We start from the raw sequence: 24,602 nt of genomic DNA on the forward strand, positions 1-24,602 counted from the left end.
GTGTGAGGGGAGGGGCATACACGTGTGCAATCTCTCTCTCTCTCTCTCTCTCTCTCACACACACACACACAACACACACACACACACACACATATATATGTGCACATCATCATCATCATCATCACACTTATCTCCACTGGATGCCCTTCCTATCACTAATCACTTTAGAGAGTGTACTTGGTACATTTTGTTGTGAAAGAGGTTGTCATGTCCTTGACAAGGGTGAAGGTCTCTCTCTCAGCTCCACATTGTATCTGTTCATTTGCCAGTCATTCTACAGAGTGGACAGGGTGCGTTTTTATTATTTTATTGTGGCACCTGCATTAGTGAACCTTGTAAATTTAAAGTGTACATATTACTTTTAAGATGTGTTATTTCTTTCTATGACAGCAATGTGACCAAGAAGATAAATCGAAGGGAGAACATTGACAGAAGAATAACTAGGGTGGCTGGATGGAGAAAGCAAATGGGATGGGAGAGAGGGAGAGAGAGAGAATGGTAGATGGAGAGAGAGAGAGAGAGAGAGTAATGGATTGTAAAAGAAGTGGACATTGGTCAGAAAGTAGTAGATGTCAATAGCAAGTGGTACAGCAGAAACAAAACATTGATTGGCAGTAACAGAAAGGGTGAGGTTAGAATATATGGGGTATGAGTAGATTTGATGCAATCCCTTAGTCATAGGCCTTGTGATGGATGAGTGTGACAGAGTGATAGAAATGCTGGTATGGGGTTGAATATGTGTAGGTTTAATAGTTTCCATTTGTTACACAGGCAACATGGTACAGTGAATAGATTTTAGTTCTAGATTTTATTTCTACATCTGGTATCTCTTCTGTAAATCTACTAAAGATTCTGTTATAAAACTTAGATCAAACTCTTCTATTGTAGCTTGGAGGAGTATACTGATTAGGAGGAGGAGGTTCAGGGCTGAATCCTGCTGGATATCTACTTGAACACTAAATTTGCTGCTCTTAACTCATTGCTAACTCTTAACTGACCGGCTGCACTTCCGTACATGGTTTATGCAGTCATTTATCTACCCCTAACTTTCTCAGTGTCCACGAATTAACAAAACTTGGGACAGTCAAAGGCCTTCACTAGGTCCTCAAAGATATTCACCGAATCCACAAAGGTTTATCTAGGTAAATAAAACCCAGATATCGGGGCCTGCTCTTTGTTTCCTGTACTGTGAGAAGGTTTCAGCTGTATTTCTTGCTGGCATGAAGCTGAATTGCATCTCATCTAGATTTTCTTCTTAATCAATTGATCTATAAAACTTTCTTTTACATAATCTAGTCTAACAGTTTGATATTTCTGTATTTCCCTCTCTCTGGTGTATCTCTTTTCTTCCTGTAACAGAGATGATGACAATACTGCTATGCCAGTCATTAGTTGTGACTTACCTACGTCTTACTCCACCAGATATCTTAACATCTTGGTAATAATTCTTGGTGGGTAAGGTGCCTTCTCTGCCTTCACATCATTAATCACCCCATCTACACAACTGATATCAATTCTCTGTTTGGTCTACTTTAGGAAGACACTTTTTTCCTCAAGCATTGTCCTCATTAAACAGTCTCTCATTATAACAGTTATCTGCCCTTTTTCTCTTCAATGTGAAACAGCACAAGTGTGCCTTCATACTTTCATACTCTCTCCTCCTCCAATAACTCCTGGATTTTCTCTCTCACACTGCCTTACAATCCAGAAAATCTTCCTCTCCTCTGATCTTCCCATCTTAGAACATTAGCAAACTTCTTTCTTGGCTAATTATACTTGGCATCTAACTTCCCTTTTTGCTACTTCATATTGATCTTTACTACTGCCTTTCTTCCAGTCTTTCCAGGCGTTTTTTAGCATTTGTTACTCAGCCTATACCACTATGCCACTTCATATCACCCTCTCTTTTGCTGGGACCTTGAAATAGCCATACATAATTTATAGTATTGTTTTACATTGTGGAAACTTCAGAGTAACAGGTCAATGGGCCGGCTTCAATAAACTATATATATATATATCATCATCATCGTTTAATGTCCGTTTTCCATGCTAGCATGGGTTGGGTGGTTCGACCGGGGTCTGGGAAGCCAGGAGGCTGCACCAGGCTCCAGTCTGATCTGGCAGTGTTTCTACAGTTGGATGCCCTTCCTAACGCCAACCACTCCGTGAGTGTAGTGGGTGCTTTTTACGTGCCACCAATATATATATATATATATATATATATATATATATATATATATATAGGTGTTGCTACATCGTAAGAAGTTTGCCTCTCAACTACATGGTTCCGGGTTCAGTCCCACTTGGGCAAATGTCTTCTCCTATGATCTTGGGCTGACCAAAGCCTTGTGAGAGGATTTAGTAGATGGAAACTGAAAAAAAGCTTGATGTATATATATATCTATGACAGTGTGTCTTTGTGTTTTCTGTCCCCCCACCCCACCTGCTTAACAACTGATGTTGATGTGTTTACGTTCCTCTAGCTTAGCAGTTTGGCAGAAAAGACTGATTGAATAAGGGTCTCCATCAACTTTGTTGATCTCTCCTATGTGAAATCTCACTGTTTTTGAGAGGGTCACCAAAAGTCATGGGCACTCCCTGTTTTTCTGATTATCTGTGTATAGAACTGTCTAATCTGTGTATAGAACTGTCTATATCATCATCATCATCATCATTGTTATGTTGACTTTTCCTAGCTTGCATGGGTTGGTTGAATTTTATTGAAGCAGATTTTCTATGGCTAGTTATCCTTCCTGTGACCAACCCATACTTGTCACCAAGCAAGGTAATATTTCCTCATGGTTCTTGTTTGTCCCCTCTATGTTTAGCCCCTTGTGGGCAATAAATAAATAAATATTTCCTCATGGTTAGTCAGACATATTTTTGCAGAATATTGAAAATAACTGACATGGAGATACAAACACCCATGCATTCACATACGCACACAATCATATGCACATACATACACACACGCACGCACGCACATGATGGGCTTGGCCCAGGGCTACAGTAGAAACACTTACTGAAGGTACCGCACAGTGGGACTGAACCTGAAACCATATGGTTGGGAAGTAAACTTCTTAACCACACAACCACACCAATTCAACAGATTTGAATTTGTAATCCTTAACATTACCATCAATCAAGCTGTAAGTAGGTACTACAGTGTGGTATAGGTTGCTGTACTGTATCCATGACCAAAACTTAAACCTGTCAACAGTCCATTATACTGCATCCAAGAGAAACACATTAAATTACCTATAGCCTAGCTAGCTGTGAGTAGAGATCACAGTATAGCACAGTTCATTGTAGTCTGTCCAAGGGTATGACACTTCACTGTCAACAATTCATATCACCAGCTATTAGTAGATACCAGTGTGCTATATAATATAATGCTATGCGTTATTGCAAGGTTGCATTGTGTACATAGATATGCATCTATATATCTTGTCTATTATGCATTTCTATATATAATATAGTATTTATTTTTATATATTTATTTTCTATTATTTATTTCATCAGGGCAAAGCGAACATGGATATTCAGAATGTCAACCTACAAACTGCTTTACACCTGGCTGTTGAGAGACAACACACACAGATTGTTCGTGTAAGTATATAAAGTATGTAAGCATATATGTGTGTGTGTAAATATATATGTAAATAAAGCAGTCAACTTCACTTATTTTTTTGTGTGTGTGTATGTGTATATATATATATATATATATATATATATAAAATATACACACAACAGTCAGTTTTCCTGCTCTGTCAGCTATTTACTTTAAACTTTTTCTGTTCTTTATAACATCATTCATCACTGGGTCTTCAGAATTATTTGTGTTATGTCTTGTCAATAATGTTTATTTATTCATTCTTGGCCACCTGTCAACACGCCAGGTTGTGTAGACTAAAACAACTGGTTATTTTTCACCCTTTTATTTTGTTTTTTGTTAGATAAAGAAATCATTGAGAAAGAAAGACGTCAGTTTTCTCAACCAACCAAAGAAAATGTGTTTTTTTGTGAATGATAGTGTTTTATGCTGACGCTTGTTATGCCCATAATTTTGTTAAAATGGTTTTGAAAAATACATCCAAATAGATGCCAGACTTGGATTGGGTGTTGACCAACTGAGTGAACTGATGCAGGTTTTAGTCCCTGGTCATCCTTGATCAAGCAGAACTAACAATTAGGTTCAGTGTTCTTCTTAAATCACAGCAGAGGAGAACTAGCTGAAGTTGTATCCAAGACTTAAGAGAAAGTCAGTGCTTTACAGTTTTGGATGGTGGTACACGAGATATGTAACTGGTTATAGTTGTGGGTACCCAAAGTGACCGAGAAGATTCAGCAGAGGAGAATGGGAATTGCTGGTCCTTGTGTCAGGCACCCGGCAGAACTTGTGTGTCTTATGGCAGTCAATCGAAGGAAGAACCAACAGAAGAAAATGTCTGACTTGTGTGAACAACTTGCTTGAGAACAGTGAAATGGCAAATGTCGATGAATTAAGAACATGTATGAGGCGGGGGGCATGATGGATGGTGTGCTCGAATGAAATCATTGAAGCTTTTATGAGAACAGCCAAACTAATTAAACTGTAGTTGATGGTCATGAAATTGTGTAACATGAAATCTACTTGTTGAATAGTTATTGTAGTCATTTCTGAGTTCTCTTGGTTAAGGGGAGATAATTTTACACTTCAGAAAAATATAGATTTCTTTATATCAGCTCTGTCACAAATTTGTAGTGGTCGATGAGAGAGTTACGATTTGAAAACCTACTCTTTTACTTGTTTCAGTGATTTTGACTGCGGCCATGCTGGAGCACCGCCTTTAGTCGAGCAAATCGACCCCGGGACTTATTCTTTGTAAGCCCAGTACTTATTCTATCAGTCTCTTTTGCCGAACCGCTAAGTAACGGGGACATAAACACACCAGCATCGGTTGTCAAGCAATGCTAGGGGGACAAACACAGACACACAAACATACACATACACATATATACATATATACGATGGGCTTCTTTCAGTTTCCATCTACCAAATCCACTCACAAGGCATTGGTTGGCCTGGGGCTATAGCAGAAGACACTTGCCCAAGATGCCACGCAGTGGGACTGAACCCTGAACCATGTGGTTGGTTAGCAAGCTACTTACCACACAGCCACTCCTGCGCCTATATCCTAGATATCATACATGTACTGAATTCCACTTATTCTACCACAAATGTGTATTTTCTTGCACTCTCTCTCTCTCTCTCTTGTATTTTTATATTCCATCTTTGTTAATAGAAGGCTTGCAAATGTCTAGATATAGCTAAACAAATGCAAAGACAGTCTTCAGTGGTGAGAGAGTGTTGCTGATTTAATGCATGTGTTTTTGTATGTTGGACAGTTTCAAAAGGAAGATGAGACCATGTAATAAGAATAAAATTTATTTTGCTTAACTTGAAATGGAATTTTTATGCTGTTGGTCCTTCAAGTTTTATGCTTTCTCTTGCATGCGCACACACACACACTCACTGATGCATGCTGTTAATTACACAGATTTTCAAATAATAGACTCAGTGTGCATTTGTGCATAAATGCGCTGGTATGTGTGTGTGTGTGTGTGTGTGTATATATAATAAAAACTTGCAGACATTTAGACATGAAGCTTGCAGTGCTCGTAACAAGCTTTGGAACATCTGGCAATTAAGTATTTCAAAGTGAATAAGGTTGACTGTTTCCAGGGTGTGTGTAAGAAGCATTCTTCCTCTTGGAGTTGAAACATGGACTTTGAAGAGGGATCTTGAAGATCAGCATGATGAAATGCACACCAGGTTTCTCAGGGGGCTCAAAATATTCTATGGCATGAGCACAAAACCAAAGGGAAGATTTATGGACATATTCTTCTACTATAGTCATGGACCAACTACTGCTTTATGAATGTCTTTACTGGATGGAAACTGTGCAGAAGCCTATTATGTGTTTGTATGTGCACGTGCATATGTCTTTGTAGATGATGAGGAAAGTTTAGAGAGCTATTATCTTTGTTAGTAGATTTGGTTCTCCATTGGTTATGTCAATGAATTTTCCATTTGATTCAATGAATGGAACAACTTACTCAGGAAATTAACCTACAAGTGGCTGAGTACTCCACAGACATGTGTACTCTTGACTTAGTTCTCAGGGAGATTCAGCATGGCACGGAATGTGACAACTCATTTTGCCCAGCTGAGTTAATAACAAGGGGCTTATCTCTCAAAGTAAAGAAAGGGCTGATATTGTACACTGTTTCTCGTTGAAGCATAGTGCAACTTAAAAGCAAGACTCATGTCTTGATTTGCAGAAGATTTGTTTTGAGCAGAATGAAATGAAGTGAGCATCTTCTGTTGAATATGTAATGTTTGTGTGCATGAATGGATGGAGTGTAAATAAGATGGGAGAAAACTGGATAGAAAAAGAATCAGATGTAATCTGTAAGGGAGAATACTGCACTTGGTGTGTTGTGTGATGTTTATGAAAGATGACAGGTGTATGAACAAGAGCTGAAACTGGATGGAACCTGTAGAAGAGGGAGACGTGAGGAAAAAAAGATGGGGTGAAATAGTGAAGGCTGATGTCAAGATAGTGTCACCTGACTCATGAAAGAGATGACAAAAGATGAGGATGATTGATGACATACGGTGCTAGAGAAGACCTGCATACCCAAATAATCGTGTCCTTCATACCCAAATAATGTGCATCAGAATGGATGGAGACAGGTTCTGCGTCAACATTTGGTCCTTTCACACATTAATTTCCTGTTCCGTCTCCATCCACTCCCTCCCAGCTCCTTGATAATCTCTCATCTCTGTCACCTTCTTCTGTTCACTGTGCCATGCTGCCAGTGTAATAATGCACTTTATTAAGAGGCACCTTGAATAATGGTAACACAAATTCTGCAATTAGAACTTCCACATTCTGTAGATAGAGTTGCATTTTTAGCAGGTAATTTGGAGCTGCTTAGGAATTTGATTGTCTTTTATTTTCTATTTTCATTTTTTTATATCTCTTTTTATTTTCAGGTGTGATATATTGTTATGAATGATGTGGATGCTTATGTAGTTTCTGGATTGTGTATAAACGAATAAGTTATTGTGTTTGATTATCTGAAATGTCTTTTATCTTATGCAATTCCTCTGTACCTATTACCTTGGTACGATCTATTAATTAATAACATTATTACTATTTAATTAATGTTATTTAAATAGTGTTTTCTTCAATTCTAGGTAATTTATTCTCAGTTTCTATAATAGATACAATTGTGCAGATTCTTCTTTTGCAAGAAAAATCTGATATATAACCTTTGAGTTTTCTAGCCAAAGCGGGGTTTTCCACCCAATATTTACATGGTATTAGTTATAGCTTTATGTGTACTTCAAGATCCACTATTCTCAAAAAGGATTAAGAATTATATATATATATATATAATACCCATGCTGGTGCCATGCATAAAGCACCCAGCACACTCTATAAAGCAGTTGGCATTAGGAAGTGCATCCAGCTGTAGAAGTCATGCCAAAACAGACAATGGAACCTAATGCAGCTCTCTGGCTTGCTAGCTCCTGTCAGACTGTCCAATCCATGCCAGCAAGGATAACAGACATTAAATGATGATCTCTCTCTCTCTCTCTCTCTCTCTCTCTCTATCTATATATATATATATATATATATATATATATATATATATATATATATATATATATATACTCTGGAGATATGCTGGGACTGTGAAGATCCGACAAATAATGTGAGTTCATGGCTGTTTCCTGCACCAGCTTCACATAGAAGCCCCAGCCCATCCAAAGTGCCTTGGATCGTAGGGCGACCTGCTGTACTTGAGGAGACCTATTCAGTCAAGTATGTCAGCATCAAAAATCAAATGGAAATTGTGGTTGCGATACCTGTGCCAGTGGCATGTAAAATGCACCATCTGTACGTGGCCGATGCCAGCGCCGCCTTGACTGGCTTCCGTGTCGTGGCACATAAAAACCACCAACCGATTGTGGCCATTGCCAGCCTCCCCTGGCACCTGTGCCGGTGGCACGTAAAAAGCGCCCACTACACTCACGAAGTGGTTGGCGTTAGGAACGGCATCCAACTGTAGAAACACTGCCATATCAGACTGGAGCCTGGTGCAGCCTCATGGCTTCCCAGACCCTGGTCGAACCGTCCAACCCATGCTAGCATGGAAAACGGACGTTAAACGATGATGATGATTATATTGGGTTGGTGCATTATTATTGCAGCCTTTTTTTCAACAAATTTTATTCAACAAAAACAATAACAACATGTAACAAAAACATCTTTAAATGATTATTCTGGAGCATATTCACCATCTACTTCAATTACTGCTTCCCATTTGCTTTGTAGACAGTCAGACCGTCATTTAAAGATGTTTTTGCTAAATATTGTTATTGTTTTTGTTGAATAAAATTTGTTGAAAATAAGTCGCAATAATTATACACCAACCCAATATATCTACACACACCCTTCTTTAGATTATCCCCACTTCTGGAGTCCTCATTGATTGTCACAAGATTTTGGTATTACATCTGCCCCACTTGGAGAAATATTTTTAAAAAATTAAGTCTTTATTTTATGCTCTTCATTACACTCTTTTAGCTTAATTAGCCAAATTCGTGTCATTGACCCTCTTGAGTTATTTCCCTTCTTTGCATTTTTGATTATGCAAATTACACTTGGCAAAAAAGATATTTAATTCTTTCTCTCAATTAAGAGGGATGATGAGATCATCATCATCATCGTTTAGCGTCCGCTTTCCATGCTAGCATGGGTTGGACGGTTCAACTGGGGTCTGGGAAGCCAGAAGGCTGCACCAAGCCCAGTCTGATCTGGTAATGTTTCTACGGCTGGATGCCCTTCCTAACGCCAACCACTCCGTGAGTGTAGTGGGTGCTTTAAAGTAAATTAAATTTATTTATTCATTTACATGATTAACTAAATATATTTGGAAATGTTTTAAATTCTGTGCTGTCTTTCAACTTGCTGTAACTACATCTATGATGTAACTGTTGACAACAAACATAAAAACTTATCATGTGATGTGGCATATTTGTAATATTGATTTATAAAATTTGTACTCTGATTTTATTTTATTTTTATTTCTTTCTGCCCAGTTACTTGTTCGGGAAAAATGTAACCTGAATGTTCCGGATAAAGATGGTGATACGCCCCTCCACGAGGCATTACGTCATCATACACTTTCACAACTTCGACAACTTCAAGATATGCAAGATGTTAGCAGGGTAAGGAATTACCATCTAACTACTTTGATATTGAACCAAACATTTGCAGTTTTGCAGAAAACCTCATTAAGGATTCCAACATTTTTTTCTCTAATCTTTTGTACTAACAATTTATCTTTGTTGTGAATCTGACAGAAGGTGAGGCGTTGCTAATAAAATTTTTTAATTTGTTTCCAGATGTTTCTCTAACACTGGTCTTTACCTGTTGTCTTCCTACATCACTAGTCTGTTTCAAATGTCATTGATTTAGCATATATTCATCATCAAAGCAATTATGATGTCCCTTCGTTGTAGTCCACATATCAGCTCCATAGAGAAGAATACTCTCTCCATATGCCCGGAAGAAAACCAGCCGTGTTGGTTTTAAAGTAGTTGATTGGCAGATGTGAAACTTGTTACAAACCTTTGAGGCTTGTTCCTTGTGTGTCAGTAAGTCTCGTCTTATGGATAGCAGCATAGGGCCCAAAACCAAAGAGGAGATCTATGAATGCATTCCACCATTCTCTGCTATTACTGTTCAACATAGGGTAGGCTTTGCTGGTCACTGCTATCATACAGAACACCAAGGCATATTAGATGTTATATTTTAGAGATTTCCACACCCCTAATAAAAGATGAAAGCCACTCAACTACTTTGAGATTGGTGGAAACAGGCAACATAAAATTGAGGAAACGGGTGACACAATGGGTAATTAAAATGAACTCTGGAACTGACAGTAACTAGTCTGGATTCTGGAGTTGAGGGTAACTAGTCACCCTCTGGAGTTGAGCAGGGGGTTATTAATCTGGGCCCTGGGAGTGAGGGTAAGCATATAGACTTTGGAGGTGAGGGTAACTTGTATATGGCTGAAGATAATTAATCTCATGTCTAGGAGTGGGGGTAACTGGTCTGGTCTCTGGAGTTGAGGGTAACCATTCTAGTCCCAAGGATTGAGGGTGACTACTTTGGTTTGTGCAGTTGTAGGTACCTAATCTGACCTTTAAAATTGAGGGCAACTAGTATGGTCTCTGGTGTTGACGGTAGTGAGTTTGCCATCTTAGCCTTTGTAAGTGAAGTTATTGTTGCTAGGCTTCAGGTGTGGGGATGGCAACATTGTCTTCTGGTGAGTTAATATGAAGACTACAGAGTAATAATTTGAAGTGAAGCTGAGATTTCTCTATAACTATTCTGATCTGTTAGCATGGCTGTTAACTTTCAAATGCTTGATATTGTGTATGACTTTGTTCCAGTACTTCACATTTCATTCCAAACTAACATAAACATAACCTGAGACTGTATTTTGCTGCCTTTCAATCATACGTTGCTAACATCATCATTTAGGTCATTATAATAGGCGCATTTTATAGTAGACTCTTTGGTTTATCAGTCGTAGGTTCTTGCACCTCACTGGAAATGAAAGCAGTAAAAGTTGTAAGTCTGCCAGGGAGTGCTGTGTAGATTGTACTGTACTTGGTGGTTGTTTAGTTCATCTGGTTGTGGAAATGTCTTATCTTGACATAAGAATAACATTGTTAATTGTTACACAATGGAAAGAGTTGTACTGGAAAAGGAAGTAACAGAGGCCTGAAGCTTATGGACTATGAGTTGAGAGAGAGAGAGAGAAAGCGAGGGAGAATGTGTGTGAGTCATAGTGAAGTTAGAAGAAAGTTGGTAGGATAGATATAATGCAGTGTTGATTTGAAAGACTGATGCCGTATGAAGCAGCTGCAGTAGTTGTTTGTTATTTTAAGCAAAGAACGAATTGCACTTCTTGGAATTTGTCTTAGAGAACACTTTCTGGTAAATGCCATAATGTGTAGTTGGGTGAAGAATGAAGAAGCTGGAGTAAATGAAAGGCTGTAAAGACAGTTCGTGCTGTGTAGGAAGATATTGCCAACAAGATGGAGATCAGCAGTGATTTCACATCTTCATAGTCTTTGTAGCATTAAATCTGAAGTTCAAGGTCAGAATATTTAGGAACTTTTATTGTTCACTGATGATCTGATTCTCGTAGAAATTTTTGAAGAACTGCAGAAAATGTTCCAAACTCAGGGTAGTTGAGACTTGATTATAAAGCATAACAAAACAACTAGCTTTCAGTTCTGTGTACTTGATGTGTATTGCCAGTGTATAGGAAGTCAGTGTGGTGTTCTGTACATGTGTAAGAAGCTAGTTTTATGGACTGCATGTGTATAAGGAGTCAATTCAATGTACTGTATGCATGCAGAGAATCAGGGCTGCATATGGCTAGGAAGTTAGTTCTGTGTACCACACATGTGTGTAGGGAGTCACTGTTATTTTATGTACTATACATGTCTAGAGAGTCATCATTCATCATCATCATCATCATTTAATGTCCACCTTCCATGCTGCCATGGGTTGAATGGTTTGACAGGAGCCTGCACCAGACTTTGGTGTCTGTTTTTGGCAGGGGTTTCATGGCTGGATGCCCTTCCTAACACCAACCACCCAACAGGGAATCTGCTTGTAATGTATGACTCTGTAAAGTGTGTTCTGTATGTGTGTAGGGAGTTAGTGTTGTACACATGAAGGCAAGAAGTTGAGATCAAAACTAGTTACAAAATTTTTTCTCTTCTGAACAAAGAATAGACTGTATGAAGCATGTGTGAAGTATGTGATGCTGTAAAGATAACAAGACATAAGTGTTGAATGCAGGTCTATGGAGGTTCGACAGACTTAAGTATGGTGTGTTGGATAAGTGGGCCATCAGTGGCAGAATTAGTAGAGCTTTGGAGAAAAATACTTTGTGCTATTTTATTATGTTCCCTTATGTTCTGGGTTCAAGTCTTGACTGGTATTTATTTTAATAAGTATCAGTTTACAATATTATGGCCTTACACGCTTGAGAGCGGTGCTCCAGCATAGTCAAAGTCGAGTAAGTGAAACTGAAGAATTATAGTAACTGTCATGAAAGATTGATGATGACAAAAAAAAAAAAAAACTAAAAAAATGTGTTGTACGTTAACCATATCCGGCCAAAATATTCTCCCCTGTTTTATGTTCAAATTGGCCAGGTCTGGTCTCACACCAGCCCTACTATGTAATTCTAAAAATTAACAGTTACTTCATCAAAATAAGTAAGCATAACTTTTGAGAGAATAATGTGAATGATAAAGGGTTAAAGACTGTGTGTGAGTGTTAGTGTGAGAAGAAAGAGATGTGATGGGAGTTTAGTGAGTGAGAAGAAACTGATGGTGAGAGACAACTGTGGCAGGGTTACAGAAGTAGTTTGATACAAAAAAGTCGGGCCTTACAAATATTGCAGGATTGTGAAAAAAAGGACAATATATAATGCACTACAGACCCAGCCAACCCACCCACAAGATAAAAAGGACAAATTATATCATTATTGTTATCATTATCATTATATTTATTGTGATTGTTACTGTTGTTATCTGTATTATTATTATTATTATTATTATTATTATTATTATTATCATTATTATTTTTAGTAATTACTGTGGCTTTTATTTAATTTCTCTAATTTACTACTTTCAATTCTATTCTTTCCTTGATTCCATCACTAATCTAGAGAAATTGCTAATCTTTTCTTTTCTTTTTTTTTTTTTCTACTAAAAAAAACGAAAATATTGCCTAAATGCAGCATGCTGTGACTTTGGTGTCTTTTGTCTAAGATTTCAGCAACAAAAATTACTAAAATGCTTCATAACTCTACCAAACACAATGAAGACAGTGTGGTTTATTTGGCGTGGCACTTCTTTTGTTTCATTTGCTTCAAAGTATCATGATATTTTCTTACATATTCTAAAATATATTTTATTTTTCTTGGAAATTTATTAAAAAAAATAAATAAATAAATAAAATAAATAAAAATAAAATAACTTCTGTTTGCAATCACAGAACAAAAGCCTTGTGTTCAAATATGCCAAAACTACATTCAGCAGTGAAAATATATTCTAGTGCCAATACCAAGTATTACTCAACAGTGATTTCATATAAAAAGAATACATTATAAATATACTTAGAAACCCCATATAACTCCCCAAACTGCAACAGGTCACATGTTTCTTTTACTAACAGGTCGTCTTTCTTTTCTGATCATTAAATGTGAAACTGAAGAAGCCAGCTCTGTATTTCCTGATGATTAGAAATGTTGGTTTTAAGTATGTCTGTATTGTCTTTTTTTTTATTTTCCAAATGAAATCCTTTTAAGTTCTACTTTGTAGTGGTGTCTAGAATATCTATATTCACTGTACGTTTGGCCTAAATTGACACGACCTTTGTTGTAGGATTGCAACCTCGTTACCAAAGATACCTGATAGAAAAGTAAAGCAAAATGTCTTGAAGATTTTTATGATCCAAGATATTTGTGAGCCAAAAGAAAGAATGAGCAAAATTTCTTGTATTCTAGGCTGTGGAACCATTTGGGGGGATGACTTCCATTGGCAACAACCCTGAGACTGATGCCAACTCCCAGCAAAATGCAGTTTGGAAAAGAACTACTGTAAGGGTTTATTTTCTGCACCACAGTCACTGCCAGCTGCTGCTGCTGCTGCCGTCTTTGCTTTTTTGCTTTCTTTGTCTCCATTTTCTCCTCTCTCTCTCTCTCTCCATCTCCATCATCTTCCATCTTATGCCCTGCCATACAACCCCCTCTTTTCATCATCTCTTACCACCTCCAGTTTATTGATGGTCTGCTACTTCAACTATTGTCTTACTAACTGTACTGGCACTTGGTCTGTTGCAGTAGCACCCGGTATGCTGTCATCGTCGTTGTTGTCGTTGTTGTTGTTGTTGTTGCAGCTACTGTAGTAGCACCTAGTCTGTTGTTACTGTCGTGGTAGCAACTGCTCTGTTGCCACTGAGGTAGCCATAATTGGTCTGCCAACAGATCACCTACATCTTTCATTGCAGCTGTTACAGTTACTACAGCGACTGCAGCCATACCTGGTCTGTTGCAGCTCTTACAGCTAACCTGGCCTGTTGTTGTAACTGCTGCTGCTGCTGCACTACCACTTGTGTTTTTTTATTTGAAAGCTTTCCTTATTCTTGTTCACCCTCCCGTCTCCTCAATTGTAAACACTGCAGTTTTACTTGAACCGTCCACAACTATATTAACCACCCCAACACTACTATCACTGTTTGAAGTCTTTTTAAAAACATTTCCATTTGTTTTTCTAATTAATTAGTCAGAGGGAGAGGAATAGTGTCCATAAGGCAGGCCATCTCCCTTGTGAAATGGATAAGGTCAATGTTCAGATTGAACTTTGGTAGGTGAGGATAGAAGAGAATAAAGAGTTTAATATAAGATTTGAGTGAAGGAGAGAGAGACAGTTGTGTCAGCTGTGCTGGGGCAGATGATGTATAAAGTGAACGAGTTCAGAAGAGAAAAGGCTCTTTTAGGGGCAATGGAAGAAGCTGAGGGAGGTTACAACAGGTTTGTGAGTCAGTGGTCAAAGCATATTGACACATGATTCTTTTAATTCATTTGAGTTCAGTCGGTTGAATGTCTTTTTGGATGTGGTCGAGGATATTTTTGTATGTTGTCACCAATATGGAAGCAGAACTATTTTGTGGGTTCCTTGTGCACTTTGTAGAGGTTCGGCAACTGATCAGGATGGAAATGTTTCTTGCCACAAAGAGGAAACTTAGTTTGGGATACAGTTTCAACAATGAAGCCTGTTTAGCTCCAGCCCAGCCCTGATCTGGCAGATCAAACATACTCTATCTGATTATCCCGACTACATTATCCAGTGTCTTCCACTTTGAAGACAGCAAGGGTATGATTTGACTATTGTTTTCAACACTCGTGTTCTTGGAGAAAATGGAAGGTCTGGTATGTTGTACTTATGTCTGGATGATAGTTGTGTGAAAAACATTAAGGAGAAGTATTGAATGGATTCATCTGCATAGGAATATGTTGGTTAGAAGTGACAGCAATTGGCTTAATGTACAGAAACAAGAGTGCAAGAGACATTACTGAACTTTGGGGTACACCAGAGTTGAAAGACTGTGGGCCAGAGAGAAGTAAGCTTGTTGGCACATAATGTACTTGTGTTGTTTAATAAAAAGCTTCTGGTTTAGGAAATGTGTGGTTATGAGAGCCCAAAGGTGGTCAGTTTAGTCAAATAGGCTTTTCATTCTCGAGAGTGAGACCATTGGTATGTAACATAGCACAGTAAGCTCTGGTAGATCTGGTTTAACTAGAGACTTTATTGGTAGTCATTGAGAATAGGGAGAGAGCGAGAGAGAGAGAGAGAGACTGCAGCTGATGAAAACAGTTGTTCACTACGGCTTCTACAAACCTTGAAACGTTGGAAGTGAGAGTGATAGATTGGTTGTTGGTTGGAACCTCATATTGCTGGCTGTTCCTTTTGGGAAGGGAACACTTCTTTTACTTAATTGTACTTAAAATATTTTCTAAAATTTTATTTGTTTATTTGTAATTATTGTTTGTTGTATTAAAGTTTTACTAAATTCATTAAATCCCCAAAACAGACCAGGTGATTAATAATTCATATTATAATTCTGAATAATTTAGGTATATTTACTATATGCAGTCAATTTGTTTAATTGTACATCATTTGCTGTTGCTATTTCATCACTCTGAACTTAGTTTTCATATTGTCTTATAGTACTATCAGATTCTGTCCATTAGTTTGCCTGCAATCATTACTCTTGAGCTGTATATGCGACTATTTTATTTTTTGCTTAGGAGTCCAGGTGGAGGGTAAAGTTAGACACAAGGGCCCAGGTCTGAGAGGGTTAAGTTTAGCAAATATAGTGGTTAATTATAAAACCAATATCACACTTACTTGATTATATTTATCAGCAGAGTATGAGCTCAACAAAATAGCGTTTATTGTATGATGTTGATCAGACTATAAAATGTTGGCCTCACAAAAAAAAAAAAAAGTGGTGTGAAGCATAGTGAGATGTGTCCAAAGTTTACATCTTTTTATGTAACTGTCCATGGAGTTTAGGTTACAATAAAACAGTGTTGATGAATATCAGTTTCATATTTTGGCACAAGGCCTGCAAGTTTCAGGGAGTGGGGTAAATCGATTACATTGACCCGAGTGCTCAACTGGTACTTGTTTTTATTGACCCTGAAAGAATGAAAAGTAAAGTCAATCTTGGCAGAATTTGAACTCAGAATGTAAAAATGGATGGAATACCTATTTCTTTACTAGCCACAAGGGGCTAAACACAGAGGGGACAAACAAGGACAGACAAATGGATTAAGTCGATTATATTGGCCCCAGTGCGTAACTGGTACTTATTTAATCAACCTCGAAAGGATGAAAGGCAAAGTCGACCTTGGTGGAATTCGAACTCAGAATGTAGCGGCAGACAAAATACCGCAAACCATTTCGCCCAGCATGCTAATGTTTCTGTCAGCTCGCTGCCTTTCCTCTTTAATACAGTAGGGTTCGCCACCACCTCCTGCTGGAGCCTCATGGAGCTTTAGGCGTTTTTGCTCAATAAACATTCACAACGCCTGGTCTGAGAATCGAAACCGCGATCCTACGACCGCGAGTCCGCTGCCCTAACCACTGGGCCATAGCATCTCCACTGGATGGAATACCGCTAAGCATTTTGCCCGGCTTGTTAATAATTCTGCCAGCTCACTGCCTTAGAGTGTCCACAAATATTAGTCATGTTAGATGTTCTAAGAATACATAAGTTCTTCCAACGAAATTGGTTCAATCACGTTGTGATAATCTTTGTGAAATATGTAACATGATGTCTGTTGTAGAAATGTAATTAAAGGTCTCTTTGGTTAGTACAAGCAACAGTATAATCTGTATCTGTAACAGACACTGATTCTTAGTCTTATGTACTGAAAACTGGTAGGATTATTGGATGTAATGTGCTAGTGACTTCATTATAACATGGCTTTCTGTAAATCTAGTCAGTAGAGAAATGGGAAGAGTTAATCTATACTTTTTTAATCTTGGGAGGGTCATTATGCTAATTATAAACACATGCACTGGTTCTGTTTCTCTTCTTTAATTAGTCTATTTGTTAACACTTAACCAGTTAACTAATCGATTGTTTGAATAATGGTTCAGTCAAGCTATCAATCAGCTATGTTTGTCAAAGTTCTTTCATCACTGTTTGTGACCTTATCAATGACTTACCCTCTTTACTAGGGGTCTGCTTCACATGGAACAGCTTGGACAAACCTTGCTGTAAATATTTGACACACAATAAGCAACAGTTCGACAAATCACTGTCTGTTATTCTTTTATGTATAGCTCAACTAGTGCACACACACGTATCACTGTATTGACCAGGCTGTCAGAGGTTATATGTCACTGGTCACAATGCACTTCCAATTCTTTCTTGATTGTGCCATTCTTTTCCATTTTGGCCCAAATCGTTTAACTGAATCATCTTCCCATAACCATGGAGGCTTTCTGAGTGGCCCTTTCCAACCTCTTGGATACCACTCTGCTGCTGCATGGGTCCACCTGTTGTCTATGAACCTTGCAATATGTCCAGCCTAGCAGAATATATGCTTTCAGTATTCTGTGATTACGTTATTCACCCTGCTCTGTTCTCATATACCTTTTGCCTATATGCGGTGCATCAGCATGGCCACAGCTCTGAGCTGAAACAATAAAAAAATATATATATATATGTATGAAATAATATCATTATGGAGGCAACACGGGTGGAGTCTAAAAGAACATAATAGAAACACGCATCCAGAACTTATATAAATTTATATATTCCCTATAAAATGGACATAAAATTCCCAAATACACAAATATATATAAATAGACAATATCAATGCAATGCATAAAATACGATTGAATTTAAATAAAAACGATTGAATTTAAGAAAATATCATTTGTAATTACATTTAAAATCGTACATTGTATGATGAAATTAAAAAATTTAACTTGAAAGGAGCAAGTATTAAAGACAAATTAAAACCTACGAAAGAAAAATACAAACATCACATCTATGGGCCGTTTCAGAGATGTGCCAAGGAATATGACATATGAAATATGACATATTTCATATTATCAATCAAGGCACTCCCTTCATTTGGATGTTACACTAAGTTCATAAATACATCTACATACCAGGCCATATATATATATATTATGATAATACAGCCTGATTGGCACTCGTGCCAGTGGAACATTAAAAGCACAACTGAGCATGATCGTTGCCAGGGCCACTGATTGGCTCCCGTGCCGGTGGCACATGAAAAGCACCATTTGAGCGTGATCATTGCCAGTGCTGCTGAACTGGCTCCCATGTAGGTAGCATGTAAAAAACACCTTTTGAGCATGGTCCTGACTGGCCCTTGTGCCAGTGTCATGTAAAAAGCACCCACTACACTCTCGGAGTGGTTGGTGTTAGGAAGAGCATCGCTGTAGAAACCTTGCCAGATCAGATTGACTCTGGTGCAGTCTCTGGCTCACCAGTCCTCAGTCAAACCATCCAACCCATGCCAGCATGGAAAGTGGACATTAAATGATGATTAAAGTGATAAAGTTAATGTCTGGTCATAGAGTAACCAATGGTTTCACATCCATGGAAACTGTAGTTTTGTGGACGACTCACCAGACTCTCGTCAGAAGACAAAATTCTTCACCTCTTGGAGGTGGAAAGTTGTTATGGTCATTGGTCAAAGAGCATCAGAGAATAAAAGGTCTGGTGATGGTGAGGACAGGTTATCTCCACTAGACCAGCTGTTTGGAGAAGGGAATAAGGGATGTATCCTTTCTAATGGATTGTAAGGACTCTTCTGAGCTTAGTCAGTGGACGGGGAACCCCATGTTTGCAGCAGGTAGCGCTTGAAATGGAGGCATGGTGTGAAGATTTCTTGGTGAGTATCCAGCAACCCAGGTTTTAGGGAGTCTTTAAATATCCTAGTTTGCTCAGCTATATGCAACTTGTAGCATCCACTCCTGTTGATGTAGGCACCCAGCCATTCTAAGATCTTCCACTTGATATCGTATGGTGCCCCTTGATCTTTGAGGTGTCATGCATAGCTGGCCAGGGATATGGCAAATCGTCTTTCTGGGACCCTGAATGAGGACCTGTATTTGTATAAGCATTGCTTGAAAGCCATATTGGCTGATCCAATGTATTTCCAGGCTTGGGTGTTGGCTGTGTTCACATTACTGGTGCATCCTACCAGTTCACACAGCTGTGCTAATTTTCTGATTTCCTTCTCTAAATCTAATGTTTTTTGGGGTTTTCATTTACTAGTCCCTTAGAATAATTTTTTCCCATTTGTCTTGCTCCAGACTCATTTGGATATTGCTGCCGAATCTGTGTGATATTCAGGATATATTGCTTGGGGTGTAGTAGATAGTAAGGAGTTCTGTATGGTTGCACAGACATGTATGGAGTTTTGCATAATAACAAGGGACTTTATGTGGTTTTGTGTTGTAATGAGGATACTGGAATTGGCAGTTTTTCATTATTTCTATATTCTCGTGGACAGTAGACAAGGAAAAACCTTTTCCAATTATGCTTATCTTCAGTGAAGTGTGTGGGAGACCAGGTGACATTGGAAACGATATTTTTCCTTAGGCTGGGTGGCCGGTGCAGTTGGTGGTGTTGCCGATGCAATTAATCAATGTGCATGTGGTGCAACAATGTTTTTATACAACACCTACACCCCAGGTGTTTATTATTAGTTGCACCGATGTACTAGAAAACAAGATAGAAAACAAGATAGTTTCATGTCTAACTGACCCTGATGCTGCTGCTATTGATGATGATGATGGTGATGATGCTATGATGACTCATGGATGAATTGGTTGGTTGGAGAGTGGGAGAGGAAGTGGTTTATGGCAAACATCTGTTTTTTATTGATGACAGTCTCTGTGTGTTTGTGTATGCGTGTGTGTGTGTGTGAGAGATGAACAGTGGGGGTGGGGGTGGGGACTGACAGGGCATTGTGACATGGGCATTTAATGAAAAGATGCTAAAAATACACACGTAGACAGGCAAGAAGAATGGAATGCAGCAGAGGATGTTAGAACTTGATGAGTCTGGCAGTAGAGACATCCACACGTTTGTTGTTTATCTCTCGGCCAGTCTTGATCCAGAAAACCTGCAATTGAAGACATGGCCATCCAGGAATACGTTAGCGAATACCCAATGTATCTTTTCGTCTCTTAAAGTGAATACGATGTCATTTGAGGAAAATTTGGCTGCTGTTTCTAGTATTGTGCATGATGGTGGTATAGCAGATGCATTCACTTGTGTAGTTGTTTTTGTTAGTTACTTATGAAGTGAGGTGTTGAGGATGTTTGGAGAAGGATGGTGGTGGAGTTGTAACTAAGGTGGATCTGTTAGTTGGATAAATGTCAAGTTGTTAGAAGTGGGGGTTAGTGGTGGGGGTGGTAGCTAAACCTTGAGAAATTAGTGCTCACTGTTGCATCAGTAAAGTTTAAAAATATGTCTGGAGACTGGGGACATGAAGTTGTTCAGTGCACAACATCTGTGAAGTCTTGAACAACTCTGCTGTGATGGTGGTGGTGGTGATGATGGGCTGATGATGGTAATGGCAATGGTGGTGGTGGTGTTGATAGTGGTGATGATGGTAGTCATGGTGATGATGATGGTAATGGCAGTGGTGGTGGTGCTGCTGCTGATAGTGATGATGGTGGTGGTGGGGATGCTGGTAGTGGTGGTGGCGGTGGTGATGATTGTATGATGGTGTGACTGATGATCATGATGTTATGATGGTGGTGATATGATGATGATGATGGTGATGGTGGTGGAAACGATTATATGCTGATGGTATTGCAATGTTGATGATGAGATGATGGTAATGGTTGTTAAGATGATATGATAAAGATTGGTGATGATGATGATGATGATGATACTGAAGGTGATAACAACAAATCTTGTTTTTTTTTTGTTTTTTTTTATGTATTTTCTGGCATACAAGTCAAATTCTTCAGACCAAAATTTACATCCGAAAAAGGTAGGTCAACTTATACACAAAGATGATTTTGGAGAACCAAAAGTTCCATGTAAAATGCAGCAAAATTTGGGAAGATAATGATGATGTTTGAATGTTTACACTATATACAACATTGATTTGTATGCTGGAAAATACAGTAATGGTTTCAGTGTCCTCTAAGATATATCTATGGATATCTTGTAAATAAAAGATATGTTTGTTAGTCAGTCTGTATGCCTGTTTGCCTGTATATCACAGATGAAAGGTGCATGGCCTTGTGGTTAGTGTGTTGGGCTTATGATCACATGCTCATGGGTTCAATTCCTAAACTGAGTGGCCCATTGTGTCTTTGAGCAAGGCACTTCATTCCACATTACTCCATTCCATTCTGCTGAAATGAATACCAGCTGAGTGTTGGTGCAGGCCCTTTTCCTTTCCAGCTGTCGCATCTGTGGACATTTCACTGAATCAAGAATGGGAGGGCTGAGTGGGTATCTACGTTCTTGGCTACATAAATACTTAAAGCAATTAGCAAAAACACGGTTGTTTCAAAAGTTTGGTAGCCAGATTAAGCATGGGTTGGAGACAGTTCTGGGAGCTGCTACCATGGCTGGCAACAAAGGTGTTTTTTGCCTCTGCCGAATGAAGGCAGATTGTACGATGCTTGTGTTGGAACTGCAATGCTGCATGGCACTGAGACATGGGCCTCGAACGTAGAGGACTTCAGAAGACTGGAAAGAAATGAAGCGAGCATGCTCTGTTGGATGTGCAGTGTGGGTGGGCATGAAAGAATTAGTATGAAGGTGCTGAGTGCAAAAAAACAGGATATAAGAGGAATCACATGTGTTCAAGGTGGAGGTACATGGCCTAGTGTTTAGAGCAGTGGACTCGCGGTTTAAGGATCGCAGGTTCGAATCCGAGACCAGGCGATGTGTGTGTTTACGAGCGAAAACACCTAAGCTCCATGCGGCTCTGGCAGAAGGTAATGGCGAACTTCTGCTGACTCTTTCGCCACAACTTTCTCTCACTCTTTCTTCTTGCATCTTGCAGCTCACCTGTGATGGACCGGCGTCCCGTCCAGGTGGGGAACCTATACGCCAAGGAAACCGGGAAACCGGCCCTTATGAGCCAGGGATGGCTCAAGAAGGAACAAATAACAACATATGTTCAAGAAAGAAGACTGTGTTGGCATTGAGATGTGATGTGTATGGATGAGGACAGCTGTATAAAGAAGTGTCAGTCACTGATTGTGAATGAAGCTTGCAGAAGAGAGAGATCCAGGAAGTCATGGAACAAAGTGGTGAAGACTGACCTCAGAACCCTGACCCTTACAGAGGGGACAAAGGCTCAGGACGTCTGGCAATACATGGTTCTCAAGATGACCTGCTCTTTATGACAAAACTGGAAGCTGTATGCATCTATGTGCTCAAACGGGTACTTCACCCAATCTCCTCCTTGTCTCCTTCCCCTCTACCATCTCTCCCACTGCAACTCCTCCTTGATACCACTTTCTCTTTCTCTTGCTACCCAGAACCATTTCACTCATTTGCCCTTCTTTATCCATTTGTCCTCTACACATCCACACATTACAAGGATCATCCTCCCCCACTGGACTACCAAATTATCTCCCCCTCCCTTCATGCACTGCACTCTTTCCCTTTCCTGAACCCTATGTCATTCTCTTTCTCTCTCTCATCCTCTCCCTGTCAACTCTATCATCATTACTATCCTGTTGCTGCTGCTCTTCTCTATTCTCCTTTTACGTCCCCCTGTCTCCCCTAACTTATCCACCATTAACCATACTGGCCTACCCACATATTCATCACTCCCTCCATCCACCCGTCAGCCCTTCCCAATCTTTACAGATTTTCGTTTACCTCCCATTTTCCCTCTCTTGCACCCCCAACTCCTCCCACACTCTTACAAACCCCAACCTACCCACACTCCTAGTTTCTTTGTCCCCCACTCCCGCTCACCTTGAGGTACACCTGGACACCTCATCACCACCACTCTCTATCTCTTTGCAGCTATTACTGATTCATTCCTTTTCAGCAAGGACCTGTTCTACCCCACCCCGTTTCTCTCATACCTTAGCACTAATTTCCTTGCTTAAATCCGCACCCCTCCCCTCAAACTTTGTAGTCTTGTGAGCTGTTTGTGCTGATTGGCATGGAAAAAGCCCCCAGTATGGGCTGTAAAGTGGTTGGCATGAGGAAGGGCATTCATAGAAACTATACTGAAGCTGATACTGGAGTGCAGTGCAGTCCCTAGACCCATCAGATCCTGTCAAACTGTCCAACGTATTCCAGTATGGAACATTACACTTATATCCTGAAGAAGGACAATGTTTATAATGTCTTAATTAACTTTTTCCACTTCTCTGAGCGTGAAACTAACAATTTTGATCAAACCTATCCTTCCTTGTTTCTTTTCCTTTTCATTCTGTATATCATCATCATCATCATCATCATAATGTTCACTTTTCCATCCTTGCATGGATCAAGTAAATAATTTTATTGAAGCAGAATTTTTAATCACCAGATGCTCTTTGACTTGTTTCAAAGCAAGGTAATATTTGATGATGATGATGATGATGGATATAGATAATTATTGTGAAAATTGTATTTTTCATCATCTGGGTTGGTGTGAATGACTTGTGAGTTGGTCATAACTTGCTTACGTTTTGTTTATTAGTATATTACATATTCAACCTTCAGCACACTTTGGCACATCATGACGCCGTACAAGTTTTCTCCCTTGTAAGCTCCAGGCACATTATGTTGCATTGACAGAAGAGAAAACTTGTACGGCAACACGATTCGTCTACAACATGCTAAAGGTTAAATTGAATTATGATTATTTATGTGTTTTAGTTTTTGTTGAGTGTGCTGATGAGTGGAAGGAACATGGGCCTTTAATGATTGGGTACAAACATTCGGTTTATATGTTTCCAAACAGCATTGAATTTTTGCTAAGGCAGTTTGATGCCCCTGAAAGCTGTGATTATGCCTTAAGTGTTGAAATCATGTTGCTATCTGTTCGGCGGCTGATGAGGGAAATTTCTGGTTGGGCTAAATTGGATTTTGTTCTTTCATTATTGTTTCTGCTTATCATTCTGCTTTGTTTGGTGTTTTTTTTTTGTTATTATTTTGGTGTTCTTGATAGGGATTATGTAGATTCTTAAGTCCTTTCTGTTTCTGTGTGGAGTTAGATATGGGGATTAGATATAATTTCATTCATGTGATTTGAAAATATAGCTTAGCACGGTCAAATTACTGTTTATAAGGTGAATATGAAGCACACACAAACACACATGGCACATGTGCTTTCTATCTGTAGAGTGGTGGGGTTACCTTAATCAGCTAACCCTGTCAAGGGATTATGCTAACTATCTATGCCAGGAAGAC

General features: G+C 39.0%; 1 protein-coding gene across 2 annotated transcripts in view; it reads left to right on the forward strand.

Moving 5' to 3' along the window:
* LOC115218253 (E3 ubiquitin-protein ligase MIB1) overlaps positions 1 to 24,602 on the forward strand; it is a 215,141-nt gene that overhangs the window by 172,948 nt on the left and 17,591 nt on the right. Inside the window, exons 15-17 of one of the 2 annotated variants that reach the window (XM_029788000.2) lie at positions 3,523 to 3,609; positions 9,158 to 9,286; positions 13,660 to 13,752. In XM_029788000.2, coding sequence (XP_029643860.1) covers positions 3,523 to 3,609; positions 9,158 to 9,286; positions 13,660 to 13,752 — 309 coding nt within the window. The remainder of the gene's footprint in view (positions 1 to 3,522; positions 3,610 to 9,157; positions 9,287 to 13,659; positions 13,753 to 24,602) is intronic. The other variant, XM_029788001.2, reaches the window with a different exon arrangement.

The sequence above is a fragment of the Octopus sinensis genome, linkage group LG13 (genome assembly GCF_006345805.1).
Source record: "Octopus sinensis linkage group LG13, ASM634580v1, whole genome shotgun sequence".
Lineage (NCBI taxonomy): Eukaryota > Metazoa > Mollusca > Cephalopoda > Octopoda > Octopodidae > Octopus > Octopus sinensis.